This window comes from Macaca fascicularis, chromosome 14, assembly GCF_037993035.2.
Source record: "Macaca fascicularis isolate 582-1 chromosome 14, T2T-MFA8v1.1".
Taxonomy (NCBI): domain Eukaryota; kingdom Metazoa; phylum Chordata; class Mammalia; order Primates; family Cercopithecidae; genus Macaca; species Macaca fascicularis.
This window is the reverse complement of record NC_088388.1, coordinates 34,476,271-34,492,200: the sequence shown is the minus strand read 5'-3', so window position 1 is coordinate 34,492,200 and position 15,930 is coordinate 34,476,271. Positions and strand designations below refer to the sequence as shown.

The window sequence follows — 15,930 nt, the reverse complement described above, 5'->3', positions numbered from 1 at the left end:
ACAACAGACAACAGGGTTTGAGAGCAGATAACCAGTCTGACCACAAATTTACCAGGGCAGAGTTTTTCCCTACCCTAATAAGCCTGAGGGTACTGCAGGAGACCAGGGCATATTTTAGTCCTTATCTCAACTGCATAGGACAGACACTCCCACAGCAGCCATTTACACACCTCCCCCAAGGAATGCATTCCTTTCCCAGGGTGTTAATATTAATATTCCTTGTTAGGAAAAGAATTTATCGATATCTCTCCTACTTGCACATCCATTTATAGGCTCTCTGCAAGAAGAAAAATATGGCTCTTTTTGCCCAACCCCGCAGGCAGTCAGACCTTATGGTTGTCTTCCCTTGTTCCCTAAAAATCGCTGTTATTCTGTTCTTTTTCAAGGTGCACTGATTTCATATTGTTCGAACACACATGTTTTACAATCAATTTGTACAGTTAACACAATTATCACAGTGGTCCTGAGGTGACGTACATCCTCAGCTTATGAAGAAAACAGGATTAAGAGATTAAAGTAAAGACAGGCATAAGAAATTATAAAAGTATTATTTGGGAGCTGATAAATGTCCATGAAATTTTCACAATTCATGTTCCTCTGCCGTGGCTCCAGCTGGTCCCTCTGTTTGGGGTCTCTGACTTCCCGCAACACATCAGTGTCATCCAGCTTGATTAATAGTCTGTCAAGCCTAAATATGTTCCTTCAATTATAATATAAACTCCTTACTGCACTTTTTAAAGTGTGGAGTAATTCTAAAAAACAAAAATCATGAGGGAGTGTTCAGCAGATAAATGGCACTAAGGTCCTTACATTGTTCTGGAAAAATAGATACTAAATAACTTTAAACTTTGTTAGAAGATGTAATGTAAAAATGCATGTTTAAAATGTGAGGCATTCCAAACCCTTAAATGCATATTACTAAGTGCAAGAGTCAATCTGAAAAGGCTACAACTATGGAGACAGTAAAAAGATCAGTGGTTGCCAGTGAGGACTGAATAGGTGGAGCACAGAGGGTTTTTAGGGCTGTTAAACTATTCTGTATAATACTATAATGGTGGTTACATGTCATTTTACATTAGTTCAAACCCATAGAATGTGCAGCACCAAAAGTGAGCCCTAATGTAAACTGTAGACTTTGGTAATGATGTGTCAGTATAGGTTCACCAATTATAACAAATGTACCACTCTGGTGCAAGATGAAGATACTAGGGGAGGATGTGCATTTGTGGAGGTAAAGGATATATGGGAACTGTCTTACTTTATGCTTAATTTTGCTGTGAATCTAAAACTGCTCTAAAAAATAAAGTCTTATTTTAATGTAAGGGGTTCCAACAAAAGCACAAGTGGCAAAAGAAAAATAAATTGTACTACTAAAAAATTGTGTTACAAACAATGCTGTGAAGAAAGTAAAAAAAAAAAAAACCTACAGAATGAGACAAAATATTTTCAGATTATATGTCAGATAAGGGATGTGTATCTGGAATATATAAAGAACTCTTATACTCACTAATGAAAAGACAAATAATCCAATGAAAATACAAGTAAAGGATCTGAGTAGACATTTCTCCAAATAAGATAAACAATTTGCTAAGAAAAGATAATCAACATCACTAGTGATCAGAAAAATACAAATCAAAACCTCAATAAGATAATACTTTTTACCCACTAGGATGACAAAGAATAACAAAATCAAAATGACAGAGAATAACAAGAGTTGGCAAGAACGTGAAGGGGAAACAGCTTGGCTAGTCCTCAAGATGTTAAATGTGGAGTTTTCATATGGCCCAGCAATTCCACTCCTAGTTATATACCTATGAAAAATGAAAACATACATACACACAAAAACTTCCATACCAATGTTCATAGCAGCATTATTCAAAGTAGCCAAAATAGTGGAAACAAATAAAATGCCATTAACTGATACATGTATTAAAAGTATGATGTTTCCATACAATGGAATATTATTTGGCAACAAAAAGAAATGAACTACTAAAGCATGCTACAATGTGAATTAATTCAGAAAACATTATGCTAAGTGAAAAAAAATCAAACACAGTAGGCCATATATTATATGAGTCCATTTATATGAAATGCCCACAATGGGCAAACCTATAAAGGATGGGGAGGGGGGCAGACAGAGGTGGAGGAATAGATGTGAAGTCCAAGATGTATTTTAAGGAGAACAAAAACATTTTAAAATTAGATTGTGGTGACAGATGCACAGCTCTGTGAATATACTGAAAAACATTAAACACCTAAACTTTAAATAGGTGAATTTTCAAGAAATCTATTTTAATGTAAGAAATTTTTCAATTAAAACAGTATATAAAGTATAGCTTTAAACAAGCAAAGAAAAAGAAGAGAAAAGGGATCCAGAAAATGTCAAGAAGAGATTTTTTAATGCAAATTAAAAGCATAATAAACCAAATCTTTGTTGAATTAATCAATGAGTGTATTAACAATGCAATTATTTTTCTTTTTATGTCCTGACATATATTAGTTGTATGTATTTTGGGGGCACATGTGATATTTTGATACCTGTATATAATGTGCAATGATCAAATCAGTGTAATTGGAATATCTATCACCATAAGCATTAAATGTGTAAAAATTTAAATGTGTATTCCCTTTGACTTAACAAATATATACATATTACAAAGATGTCCATTGCAGCATTGCTAATATTTAACTAAATGTACATCACCAGGAAAATTTTAAAAGACAGCATAGATGTGGATGTCAGTATGAAAAGATGGCCACAATACATATCTTATCAAGTGGGAAAAAGTATATCACAAAGTAATATGTATAGTTTTGTCTGGGGGTGGGTATGTGTCTCTAATCAAGAATGATACACTATCAACAATAATATTGGAGGAATAGTTCAAGAGCTACTTTTGCTTATCATTTTATTCCGTTCTGAATTATTGGAGATGTTTTTCAAAACTAACATGTATCCCTTTTATTATTTAAATGAGAACCATTTTACACATGCAAATATATGTGTAATAATTTGGGGGAATATACAAAAAGCATGCTGTTAGTGAATAACTCTGGGAAATGGGAATAAAGTTTGAGAAGAAGAGACTTTACTTCTCATTAATGTATTTTTTCTAATATTAATTTTTATCACATATTATTTTTATAAAAATTAATACTTAAAAAAGAATTGAAAATAGTTATATTATTGCACATACTATTCAGATAATTTTGGAAAGAGATTTTTGAATCATTAAGCTAATCCAAAACATTAGCAAAAAGAAGTTTAATCTAAAAAAATTAGGATTTACATTGTACCTTTAATCTTATTCATCTTTATTGCATTATGCTACTTTTTGTTTTCTTAAGTCAGTTCTTATTGTCTTAAGTACATTTAAGACAATTCAACTGAAAATAATGTGATGGGTAATGGAGAAGTAGATTGTTTCATATTGGTTCTGCTAAAAACATCAAAGCCCAAATTCAGCCCAAAGACCACTATGTTTTCAATATGAGAGAAAACAATACCAAATATGTTCCATAGTATCAGAATATTAAAAGAATCAACTTATAAAAAGCAAAACAAACAGTAGACACATTTCAAGACTATAACAGCAGTACGGCTCAAATTCTGGCAATTGTAAATCCCTTATATTATTATGGTAGCTTCATCTTATGTTTGTTTCATCCTCTAATAGAAGTAAAGACATTTTATGTAAGTTCATTTCTGAGGTACATTCCCCTAATACTAGAAAGATGATGTACCTGGAATATGGGAAACTTCAACATATAATATATCCAGTGAAATGGAAGAGGAAGTGCCCAAAAGGTAGGGCCATGATGTGGCTGAACATTCTGCTAGACACTGCAGAAGCAGAGACCAAAAGTACAACAATGACAAAAATGCAGTAATGGGCTTTGCTTCCTGGAGTTGAAAGTTTGGCAAAGGTGGCAGACATACATAAATAACACAAAGTGACCAGAGCTATTATTCATCCTCCCATCATGCATTTGGAGACATTTACAAATTTTCCTGGAACTTCCCCTTTGGAGTCATCCTAAACCCTTCCTTCCCCAGGTAATATCTACTCTAATACTTTAATATCACAGTTATTCAGTGTTATCTACTCTAAGACCAGGTGATCCTGACCTCCAACAAGGCATCCACAGGTTCAGTCATCAGACCACCAGTACAGACAACTCTTTCCTCCAAAATCTGAAACTCAAATTTTTCTTCTAGGAAGTCAACAACCTAATCTTTCAACTTTTCCTCCTTTCAACTTTTCCTCCTTTCAACTTCACCAGTGCATCACCCTAAACTGACCTCTAATATCTTAAGCCCTTATTATTTTCTAAGTCTATCAGCTCTTTGGCTGATAATGCATTCTTCACATTCTAACTCATTTTTTACACCAGAAGATAAATTTTAACAAAACACATCTCTAATCACATAATTCCCATTTCAACAACTTCAAATAGTACATACTAATTCACAACCTACAGTCCTATCCTGGTTTTAAATTCCAGCTATGCTATTTACTGGCTTTGAGACTTTGGGTAAGTTCAACTTCCATAACAGAGAAGTTTTCCCACTGAAGATTGAGTAAGAACATGATCGGAATTTCACATTTACCAAATTTACTCTCAGGATGCAACTGTAACTCTCTGGTTGCTAAACAGAACCCCATCCATTTATGAGATTTTTTTCCCACCATAATAGGGCTGGGGGATCGTCTCCATCACTCCCAAGGTGTTCCCTTCATGTCTGTTGGAAAGGCTATGTTTCACCTAAATTTGGGGCTCCGCAGAAGTGCTTATGTCTTCAAGGGAAGTATGGCAGGCAAGTCTGCAGAATTTCACCTGGAATTTTAAACTCCAGATACTCTACCTACTCTTGGTCAATACAATGATCACACATATTTTTGAAGGGGGTCTCTTTTTTCTTATTATTATACATGCTTTTTACAGAAAGCTTAGAAAATGTAGTAAAAAACTGAAGAAAATAATTATCCATCCTTCCACCACCCATTTCACATATAAACTTCCAGTTTTGTCTCTATACATATTTATTTGGTACAATGTAAATAAACAAATAAAATATTGTTTTCTTACCCAATTTTTCTCAATTAACAACATTACGATTTTTCTTCATCATCATAAATTATTCTCCATTATTTGTTATGCCAACATTTGGTATTCATAATAAAGACATGCCACAATATATTCCTACAATCTCACTGTTGATGTATTAACCTGTTTTCAATATTCACCATTCTAAATAGTACTATGGTGGACATCCTTAAAGATATATTTTGGTGTATACTACTGATTAATTTCTTGGGGTAAGTTGCTACAAGTGAAATTTCTGAGTCATAAGGAATATGCATTTTTGTAAGGATTTTGATAAATGTTGTCAAACTGACCTGCAGAAATATTGTGCCACCCTCTTTGATGGTCCCCAAAGTTCCCTGCTTCCTTGTATTCATACCTTTGTGTAGTCCCCTCCCATATTGTCAACTCCAGGAAGCAAAGCCCATTACTGCATTTTTGTTGTTGTTATAGTTGTGGTCTTTGCTTCTGTAATGGCTAGCAGAGTATTCAGCCACATCATGGTCCTACCTTTTGGGCATTTCCTCTTCCACTATGTGATCCAAATAATTTGGCAGAAGTGGTAGATGCCACTTCCGAGATGAGGTTATAAGGGGCACTTCAGTTTCCATTTTGTTCTTTTGTTCTCTCTCACTCTTTTGGTTGTCTAGCTCATGTTGTGCAGGCCCACATGGCAAAGGAACTAATGCCTCTGGCCTACAGCAAAGTTAAGAATGCTTAGAAGCAGAACTTCCAGCCTTAGTCAAGCCTCAGATGTTTGCAACCTGAGTTAGTCTCATAAGTAACTTTGAGTTAGAACTACCCAGGTAAGTCACTCCAGGTTCCTGACCTACTAAAACTATGAGATAATAAATATTTGCTGTTTTAAGTTACTATGCTTCGAAGTAATTTGTTACACAATTTAAAAATAAAGCAATAGATAACTGATACATAAAATGAGTGTTAGTTTTCTTGTATCTTTATCAACATTGGATATTCCTAGTTTTACATCTTCCTAATGTTAAATGAAAGAAAATACCATCTCATTGTTTTACAGTTATTTTATATCTAGTGAGTCTGAAATTTTTATTTAGTTTGGCTCTTATAATTTTTCTCCTGTCATGTATTTCCTTTTAAAGTCCTTTGCCCATTTTTGCATTGAAGTATATATTGTTTTCTATGCCTATATCAGGTTTATTATATATTGAGTATTATCTCATTCTCTGATGTTCATGTTGCAAAGATTTTCCCCACTTTTCATATTCTCTTATTTATTTTTGCTTAATTATTTTAGATTTAGGAGTTTTTAAATTTTTATGTACTCAAGTAATTAGTTTTTCCCTCTATGGATTCTCCCTTTGTTTGCATACTTATGAAGATGTGCTTATGAAGATGTCTACTCACTACTACACTGGGTTAGATGTTTAATCCACTTTTTCTTCTATTTTATGGTTCCATGTTTAAATCTTTAATTTAGCTGAAACTATGAATTGTATAAAGGAGGTGATATAGTTTTAGTAACCTTTTGTAAAGGAATAGAGGATTAGTTAACTTTAAAAACAAACAACACAAAAGACTTATCCAAGTAAAAACAATACAACAAAAAGGAATAAATATATTTAAGCTTGTTCATTATTATTATCATTATTAGCTACAAATTATCAATTTGCTGTTAAAGGCGAGGATCTGTGCCAAATACTTACAATGCTAGTATTAATAGTTCCATTTTCCAGAAGAAGAATTCGAAGCTTAAAAAGGTTAAATGACTTGTCTAAGGCCACACGGCTAATAAGTGTTGGAGCCAAGATTAGTTATTAATATCCTAAAGCAGTAATTCTGCCTTTTTATAAAATAAATAACATGAGCTCCATTTATGATCCAGCTGCAAATAATTATCAAATTATACTCCATTTTATCCTTAACTAGATGGAAATAGTTTTGAATATGACTAAATTTAGAGCTAATCAAAATTTCTAAACCTCTAAAAGAATGAAATGCCTCATTAATAAATAGTTTTGCTTTGGGAATTTAGAGTAGCTATTGTAAAAACATCAGTGATTGTGTTTGGGAATTAAGTTTTAGAAACAAAACCTTCTTGAAAATAATTTGTGTTTGAAGCATAAAAGTATGCATCATTTGATAATCAGCAATAGTATTGTTGGGAACAATTTAAAAATTGTAAAATGAGAGAAAAAGAAAGGTAAAAAGAGTAGCTGAGCAGCAGAGGATATGTAGGCACCTAACGTTGGGGAAAGAAAATGAGAAAGTACACTTAAAACTTGATTCTGCTCTTCTATGTGTGTTGATGGAAAGAGCAAGATTTGGATAGGATGGAATTATGTTCTTGGGTAATATGAGTCAACTGTGTTCATGTATGTTTCATAATTATGTGCAGGCACAAGCCAAACAGCTGGAGAGAGATTTTGGTATTGTCTAAAAATTCTACTTTCAATTTTTACCAAGAAGTATAAGACTCCTTCTTCATCCACCTAGAGCCTCACTCTGGCTCAGGAATATGGTAAAGATTATAAATGGTATGAGGGATGAGTAAGAGGAAAGTTGGAGTGAAATCTTGAGCAAAGTTAGTAAAGATAATCCTTAAAAAGCTTTGACATTTCATTGATGTGTCAAATTCCCTTCTATGAACAGAACTAGAGGTAAATAGTTTGGGTTGGGTTAATAAATGGGTTGAAATTTTAGCTGGTGTACCAACAAATAACTATTCAGGGAAGGAAATGTTATTATAATACACTTTTACATTTAAATTGTATAAAACTCTGAATTTCTAAAATGATGCAAGTTGTGATGTAATTCTAGAACAGTAGAGGAATAAAATTACCATGCTTATCAGTCAGGGTCCAGTAAGGAGATACAAACTACATAGTACTCAAAGAGGGAAAGTTGAACATAAACCATTAGTAACAGGGGATTGGAGTGGCTAGTAATAGTTAAAGAGAACACTAGAGAATATAAGAATGGCAGGTATAGGGGAAATGGAAGGTACAGAAAGATGCCTGACTCATGACTGAGATCCAGTTCACATCAGAGAGGGCATAGCCATGTCTCACTGGATGTCAAAGGAGTCACTGAGAGGTGGCACCAGTAGGATTCATTGTAAACTGACTTTGGAGTTATGAGAAGCTGTCCATAGGGTAGTGCTTAGCTGGTGACACTCCACACAAAAGTCATTTGCTGTGGTCTGAATGTGTCCCCCAAAATTCATATGTTGAAACTTAATTGCCAATATGATAGTATTAAGAGGTAGGTCCTTTATGAAGTGATTGAGTCATATGGCAGAGCTCTCATGGATAGAATTAGGGCCTTTGTAGAAGGGCTCAAGGGAGTTTGTTCAATCCTTTCTGTCCCTTCTACCATGGAAGAATACGGCACTTGTCCCCTCCAGAAGATGTAGCAACAAGGCAGACAGCAGCCCTCACCAGACACCAAATTTATTGGCGTTTTGGTCTTGGACTCCCCAGTCTTCAGAAGTGTGAGAAATAAATTTATATTGTTTATAAATTACCCAGTCTGTGGCATTTTGTTACAGTAGCACAAATGAGACAAACTGATACCCAGAAGTAGGGTGTTGTTATAACAAATACTTACAAATGTGGAAGCAGCTTTGGAACTAGGTAATGAACAGAGGCTGTGAGACTTTGAAAGAGCAGGACTGACAAAGCCTATATTACCATAAATGGATCATAAAGGGTGATTCAGGTGACAACTCTGAAGTGAAGAGCTGTAGACAGAGCCTAAATCTTTATTATTATTATTATTGTTGTTGTTGCTGTTGTTATTATTTGTATACATTTAAGGAGCACAAGTGCAATTTTGTTACATGGCTATATTGCATAGTGGTGAAGTCTGGGCTTTTAGTGCATCCATCACTTGAATGATATACATTGCATCCATTAAGTAATTTCTCATTATCCATCCTCCAATCCTTCTGAGTCTCCAATATCTATCATTCTACACTCTATGTCCATGTGTACACATTATTTAGCTTCCACCTATAAGTGAGAACACATGGCTTTTGTCTTTCTTTTTCTGAGTTGTATCACTTAATGGTCTCTGTCAGTTGTATCCATGTTGCAGCAAAATATATTATTTCATTCTTTTTAACAGCTGAATGGTATTCCACTGTGTATATATACCACATTTTCTTTATCTATTTGTTCACCGATAGAACCTTGGGTTGATTCCATATCTTTGCTATTGTGAATAGTAGTGTGATAAACATATGAGTGCATGTGTCTTTTTGATACAATGATTTCTCTTCCTTTGGGTAGATATCCAGTAGTGGGATTGTTGGATGAAATAATAGTTCTATCTTAAGTTCTTTGAGAAATCTCCATACTGCTTCCCATAGAGGTTGCACTATAATAATTTGCATTTCCACCAAGAGTGATCCCTTTTCTTTGCATCCCAGTTAATATCTGTTATTTTTGTCTTTTTCATAACAGCCATTCTAACTAGTGTAACATGTATCTTGTTTTGATTTTAATTTTGCATTTTTCTGATGATTAGTGATGTTAAGCATTTTTTATACCCTTGTTGGCCGTTTGTATGTCTTCTTTTGAAAAATGTCTATCATGTCCTTTGCCCACTTTTTAATGGAGTTATCTGTTTTAGCTTATATTGTTGCTGAGTTCCTTGTAAATTCTAGACATTAGTCCCCTGTCGGGGACTCTCGGATTACAGGTGTGAACCACCATGCCTAGCCCATTCATTTTTTTTTTTTTTTTTTTTTGAGACAGAGTTTCACTTTTGTTGCCCAGGCTGGAGTGCAATGGCACGATCTTGACTCACCACAATCTCCACCTCCCGGGTTCAAGTGATTCTCCTGCCTCAGCCTCCCCAGTAGCTGGGATTACAGGCATGTGCCACCACGTCTGGCTAATTTTGTATTTTTAGTAGAGACAGGGTTTCTCCATGTTGGCCAGGCTGGTCTCAAACTCCCAACCTCAGGTGATCCACCTGCCTCAGCCTCCCAAAGTGCTGGGAGTACAGGCATAAGCCACTGCACCCGGCCTCATTCATTCTTTTTTAGTCTTTTTTTTCTTTCTTTTTTTATTTTTTGTTTGACTGGATTAATTCCAAAGACCTGTGTTTAAGTTCTGAGATTCTTTCTTCTGCTTGATCTAGTCTATTGTTGAAGCTCTCAAATGTATTTTGTAATTCTTTCAATGAAAATTTTATTTTCAGATGTTCTGTTTGTTTATTTAATTTAATTTTTATATTTTGAGGCAAGATCTCACTTTGTTACCCAGTCTGGAGTGCAATGGCCCGAACACAGCTCACTGCAGCCTTGACCTCCTGGGCTCAAGCAATTCTCCCACCTCAGCCTCCTGAGTAGCTGGGATCACAGGCATGCACCACCAGGACTGGCTAATTTTTAAATTTTTTAGAGATGGGATCTTGCCATGTTGCCCATGCTGGCCTGAAACTCCTGGGCTCAAGCAATCCTGCCTTGGCCTCCCAAAGGGCTAGAATTACAGGTATGAGTCACCATGCCCAACTGCTGTTTGTTTGGAGATATATATGTCCTTGATACATTTCTCATCAATCCTGGATTTGTATTCAGATTTCTCTATTGCTTTTCAGATCCTCTTATTGGTGTCCATGTCTAGGAAAGCGGGTGATAGACTTTCCAGCGTCATTCTTTCTCACACAGTGTCCCAGTGTGAAATCCAGGGCTTGGGAGGCTCAAGGTGCTCTTCTGTGGCCTGGACTGCATGAATTACATGGCTCCCCAGGGAGAGGGTAGATCATAGAGACACTCACTCTCCCTCTCCCATATTGGGGATTCACTCGCCATTTTCAGCTAGACCTCACCAAGCAGGCTGCCTAACCACCTTCTCTTTCCCAGCATCCAAGTTTTCTTTTGCTTGTCTGTTGAGCTGTTTTCCTTCTTGGATAAAACTTCACAGTGTGAATCTCTACACACTGTTTTGCTTCTTCCAACTGGGTGAGGAATGCTGGAGAAGCCTCTCATCTGCCACCTTGGGAAACTCTAAAGCTTCTTAGAGATTAATCAAGTGGTTGGGAATGAGAATGTTAGTAGAAATATAGATAGTAAAGGCCATTCTGATGAAATCTTAGAAATGAGAAATAGACCTTGATCTGTTTCTGTAAATAAAGTTTTATTGAAATGCAGACATATCCATTCATTAACATATTTTCTGTGATTGTTTTGCACTAAAAAGGCAAGGTGGAGAAGTTGAGATAGAGACTATATGGCCCATAAATCCCAAAATATTCAGTGTCTGGCTCTTCAGAAAAACATTTGCCAACCCTGCCATATAGTATTCCAATGAATACACAGTGTATAATACAATTTATTTATCCCTTCTACTGCTGGCATCCATTTGAGTAATCACAACTCTGAAGCTACTAGAATTACTATTGCTATTAACATTTTATTAAATATTGTTTCCTTAATATATGTAAGCATATGATCATTTGTTGGCATATGACTAGTAGGGGAATTGCTGGGCTGTCTAGACATGTTCAATGGTAGTACCAAATTCTTCACTTCAATGTAGAAGAAAACTGATGCCCTAAAATGCTGGGTCATATTATAGCAATGAATTAGGAAAAATTATTTTTGACTTTAGAAAACGTGTGTTTTAAAATTAAAAAAAAAAGTTAAAGGAAATTATGGAGTTAAGTTAAATTCTAAATTTCTAGGTACAGAGTGAAGTCATATATGCAGAAAAAGCATTTCTTGCTCTGAACAATACACAGTACATTTTGTAAGAATCTGGGAATAGAAAAACTTGGGCATAAAAGTTGTGGCTTACAAAGTCCTTACCTTTGAATAAATGCAACCATCAGTTCCAAACACCCACTTCTGAGATTCATCTCCACTACGTCTGTAATGAAAATGTAATTTAGAGATTGACATCTTTTCTCCACAGAAACACTTGTAGGTTTTAAATAAAATGATCATTTTCCAGATAGCCTGGCAGGAGGACTGCCCACATGCTACCAAAGATTCTGCCACCATCACTTTTATATCAGCAGCTAAAGCCTTCCCTAAGACAACCAATTTCTCTCTTACAATGCTCTGGTACCCTAAGTTGGGTATGTGTGTGCGTGTGTGTGTTACCAGTAGCAACAGTGATCGAAAAGTTTTAGAGAACAAATACAATCAATCATAATATTATGGAAAGTTCTGCCTACAAAAAAAAGATCCTCTATGAGACAAAGAAAGCAACTTAATTAAGTATAAAGATTAAGAGGATAGTAAGAAAAAAGATACCATGGAAAATTAGGAACCTCAGGTGCCTAATTCTGAAACAGCTAGAGAATTTTGTCAGGGAATATTGTATTTTCTCAGCTAAGTCTGAGTAAGAAAAAAATAAAATGTGATGAAGCTAATTATGCCTAAATTAACTAATCATGTATTCATTAATATTTAGAAATCTTACAAAGATAGAACAAAAATGAATTAAATTAAGTATAACAGATGTTAAACAAGACTTTTCCTACTGCCTTTGAGTTTTGACAGAAACATCAAAGGTTGAGTATAAGAGGTGTCAGGTAATGCTCTATTCTATTCTAAAGTAAGGTGCTATATGATCTGGGCAGAGTATGTAAAGGCAGCCATCCAAAAGTAGTTCAGTACACATTAGTCTTTAGCCTACATCCAGTCTGTATAAAAGAATATGAAGAATTCATAGGCATGTTGAAACGGGTATAACAGTGTAGGTCTCTAGAATCCTAGCCTCAGAGTTTCGATTCTGAAGGTCTGGACGCACCCGCCCCCATCAAACCTACATTAACAGGTGTTTCAAGTTATTCCAATTATAAAATTCTGGAGATTTGGATGTGTGTGGTTTATAAGCCAAACTTTGGAGAACATGTACTAGGGCAAACTTTGGAGAACATATGAGGGCAGTGAGGAAATGAAAAATCAAATGTTTAAACTTAGAAATAGTAAGAAATATGTTGTCTCTGTGCTGGGTTCTGGACACAGAGCTTCTAACTCCCTTGACATTCCTTGAGTGATAGCAGCATCTTTTGTTCTAATGAGGGGATTCTTGGAAGGCTCCTGGATGAGGGCTGGTCACAGAAAGACCAAGTCATGAATCAAATGCTAGAACTTTTAGTGTCCCTGTGTCTTCTTTTGGGAGGAAAGAGGAGCAGCTGGAGAATGAGTTAATAATCAATCATGCCTCCATAAAAATCAACAAAATATAGGATTTGGAGAGCTTCTAGGTTTGTGAACATATCCATGTGCCAGGAGGGTGGTGCATCCCAACTCCACAGGAACAGAAGCTCCTGTCCTCAGGACACTTCCAGACCTTGCCCTATGTATCTCTTCATCTGACTGTTCATCTGTATCCTTTATTATATCCTTCATAATAAACTGGTAAATGTAAGTAAATGTTTCTCTGAGTTCTGTGAGCCATTCTAGCAGATTATCAAACCCAACAAGGGGGTCATGAGAATCCCAACATATAGCTGGTTGGTCAGGAGTACAGGTGACAACCTGGGACTTGTGATTGGTCTTTTAAATGGAGGCAGTCTTGTGGGACTGAGCCCTCAACTTGTGGGATCTAATGCTAACTCCTGGTAGATAGTGGCAGAACTGAATTGAATTGTAGGACACACAGCAGGTGTCCACCGAGAACTGAAGAATTGCTTGATGTGAAAAAAAAAAAAATAACCCATCTAATATCAAAAGTGAAGTGTACAAAGTAGAGAAAACAGTTTGTTTTTTCTGTACAAAAATATTATAAAGGAGAAATGATTTGATGATTGAATAAATGAGGTGGAGGTTAGAAATAGTAGTCAAGGGTAAGTCTCAGATGTCAAATTTGGGAAGAGAAGAGGAGCATAACACTAGTAAAGGAAAATGAAGTGAGAATGGAGCAGAGCGGGCAGAGATGTGAAAAATAAGAAGAGTTCTAATAATTATGTAAAAGTGTTTAATTTTAAATAAAATATCTTTCAAGGTATAACTGACCCCGAAGCTAAGGATCCCATTCTAAGGCTTTGACGATGTAATTGTTGCTCAAAACAATTTCAGCATCAGGTGGGGTGATGAAGGTATTGGGGGAAGTTGTCTTTCTAAGAATCTATTTTATAATTAATAAAGGAAAAGAGAAGCTTTTTAAATTTTGACTTGCCATCCAGAACTAAAATGATAGTTTATGATAATAGTGATTATCCAAGAAAAAACACAGACTGTGAGAATTTGAGTGGAAGTGAGGGGCTATCCCAGTCGAGTCCTCATTTTATACATGAATAAAATGAGATGCAGAGAGATGAAGTGAGCTGGTCAAAATCACAGCGCTAGTTATTATACAAATAGGAACCAGAACCCAGAATGTCTGACTTAAGCTCAACATTTCAATTAGATCAGAAAATTATAACGCAAGTTATTTTGTGTAAGTGGAAGACTGAAAATGGAGTCAACATTTTAGTCTCACTAATTATAATTTGACACAATCTCAGTAACTTAATACATGTTGATACAATCATAATGTTTTTATACAACTGTGTTAAAATAATCATCAGTTTTACACTACAACAAATTCTCCTGAGGTACTGAGAAAGCTCCTATTTCAAACCCTGAATGAAGAAATAACAAAAACAATATTGCTAGTCTTTAAAGCTGTCAATCCCAAGCTTAGAAGTATACTCTTTTCAAAATAATAAAAAAAAGAGTGATTGCTGTAATGCTTTGATGGAAATGTGTTGGGTTGCGATAAAATTTAGATCATTTTAATGTGTAAGGGCTATAACTCAATGCAGCTTCATTGCTTACAAGCAATCTCCCCTGTTTCATAAATTATTGTGAGCATATTTCTTCAAGATAAATAAAATGCAAATGATAATTTTTCAAAGTATACGACATCTACAATTGGTAATTAATAGACTGATGCTAACCATACAAACCTGTAAAATTCAGAATTTTGTCTTTTAATTGAAATACGGTGTTGCCTTGATGATGAATTATCTTGATTTCAGTTTTGACTTTCTGAACTTACTGCATCTTCTCTCAAAACTAATACAACAGAAAAGATGTCCGCCAAGCTGGCAACTGTGTGAGGGCAGAGACCATGTATATCCCCACAGCTGATCACAAGGCCTGGCATGTAATCAGATATTAAAGATATCTTTGAATAAATAAAAATGTGAATAAAGTGTCAGAATGTTACTACCCTAAAAATTAATCATAAAGCCATCTGAAAATGTTTTAAATTTAATATATGGCTGTTTAGGAAACTTAAAAGATCTTTTTGGTAGACAGCTAAAGAAGAGAAATTACACCTTTGTTAAGAAAAAAAGAAATAATTCTGAAAGAAATAGAAATTTACCAGCATTTGTCAAATTTTATCAAGCTTCAATTCTGTTCTGGCATATCTTTTCCTAGAAAATTCTACTAAAACCATGTAGTCTTATATAATCTATAACCTTTGGGAGCTTACTAGTATCACTCTTGTTGGTAGTCTGCTTAAATCTATAAATGTTGTCCCTAAATTTTACCAAAGTTGTAAAAAAGCAAATCTCTCATGTAGTGCCACGTTAGGCTGGATGAAAAGGTATCATTCTAATTTATAATAACTTCTTAAATAAAATTTCTACACACAAAAGTGTATCTGCCTATTTTTTAAGACATTTTATATGTAGAAAAATCAACTTTAGATCCAACATATGATGATGCTCAGATGAGACTGATTTAGAGGATGATATTATAGACTTTCCTCTTGATCAAAAAGCAGCAAGCTAAAAGGATTTTTTAAAACAAAATTTAAAAATAACAACAACATCAATAATGAAAGGAAGGGAAAATAAAGGAGCTACATTCCATGCAATAATCAGTCATAATATCATGACATACACTGAACT

At 35.0% G+C, this 15,930-nt stretch overlaps 1 protein-coding gene across 1 annotated transcript in view; it reads right to left on the bottom strand.

Moving 5' to 3' along the window:
* Nucleotides 1-15,930, bottom strand: part of DCDC1 (doublecortin domain containing 1) — a 499,491-nt gene that overhangs the window by 202,984 nt on the left and 280,577 nt on the right. The window contains exon 18 of the mRNA XM_005578290.5: nucleotides 11,882-11,942. Within this exon, the coding sequence (XP_005578347.3) occupies nucleotides 11,882-11,942 (61 nt within the window). The remainder of the gene's footprint in view (nucleotides 1-11,881; nucleotides 11,943-15,930) is intronic.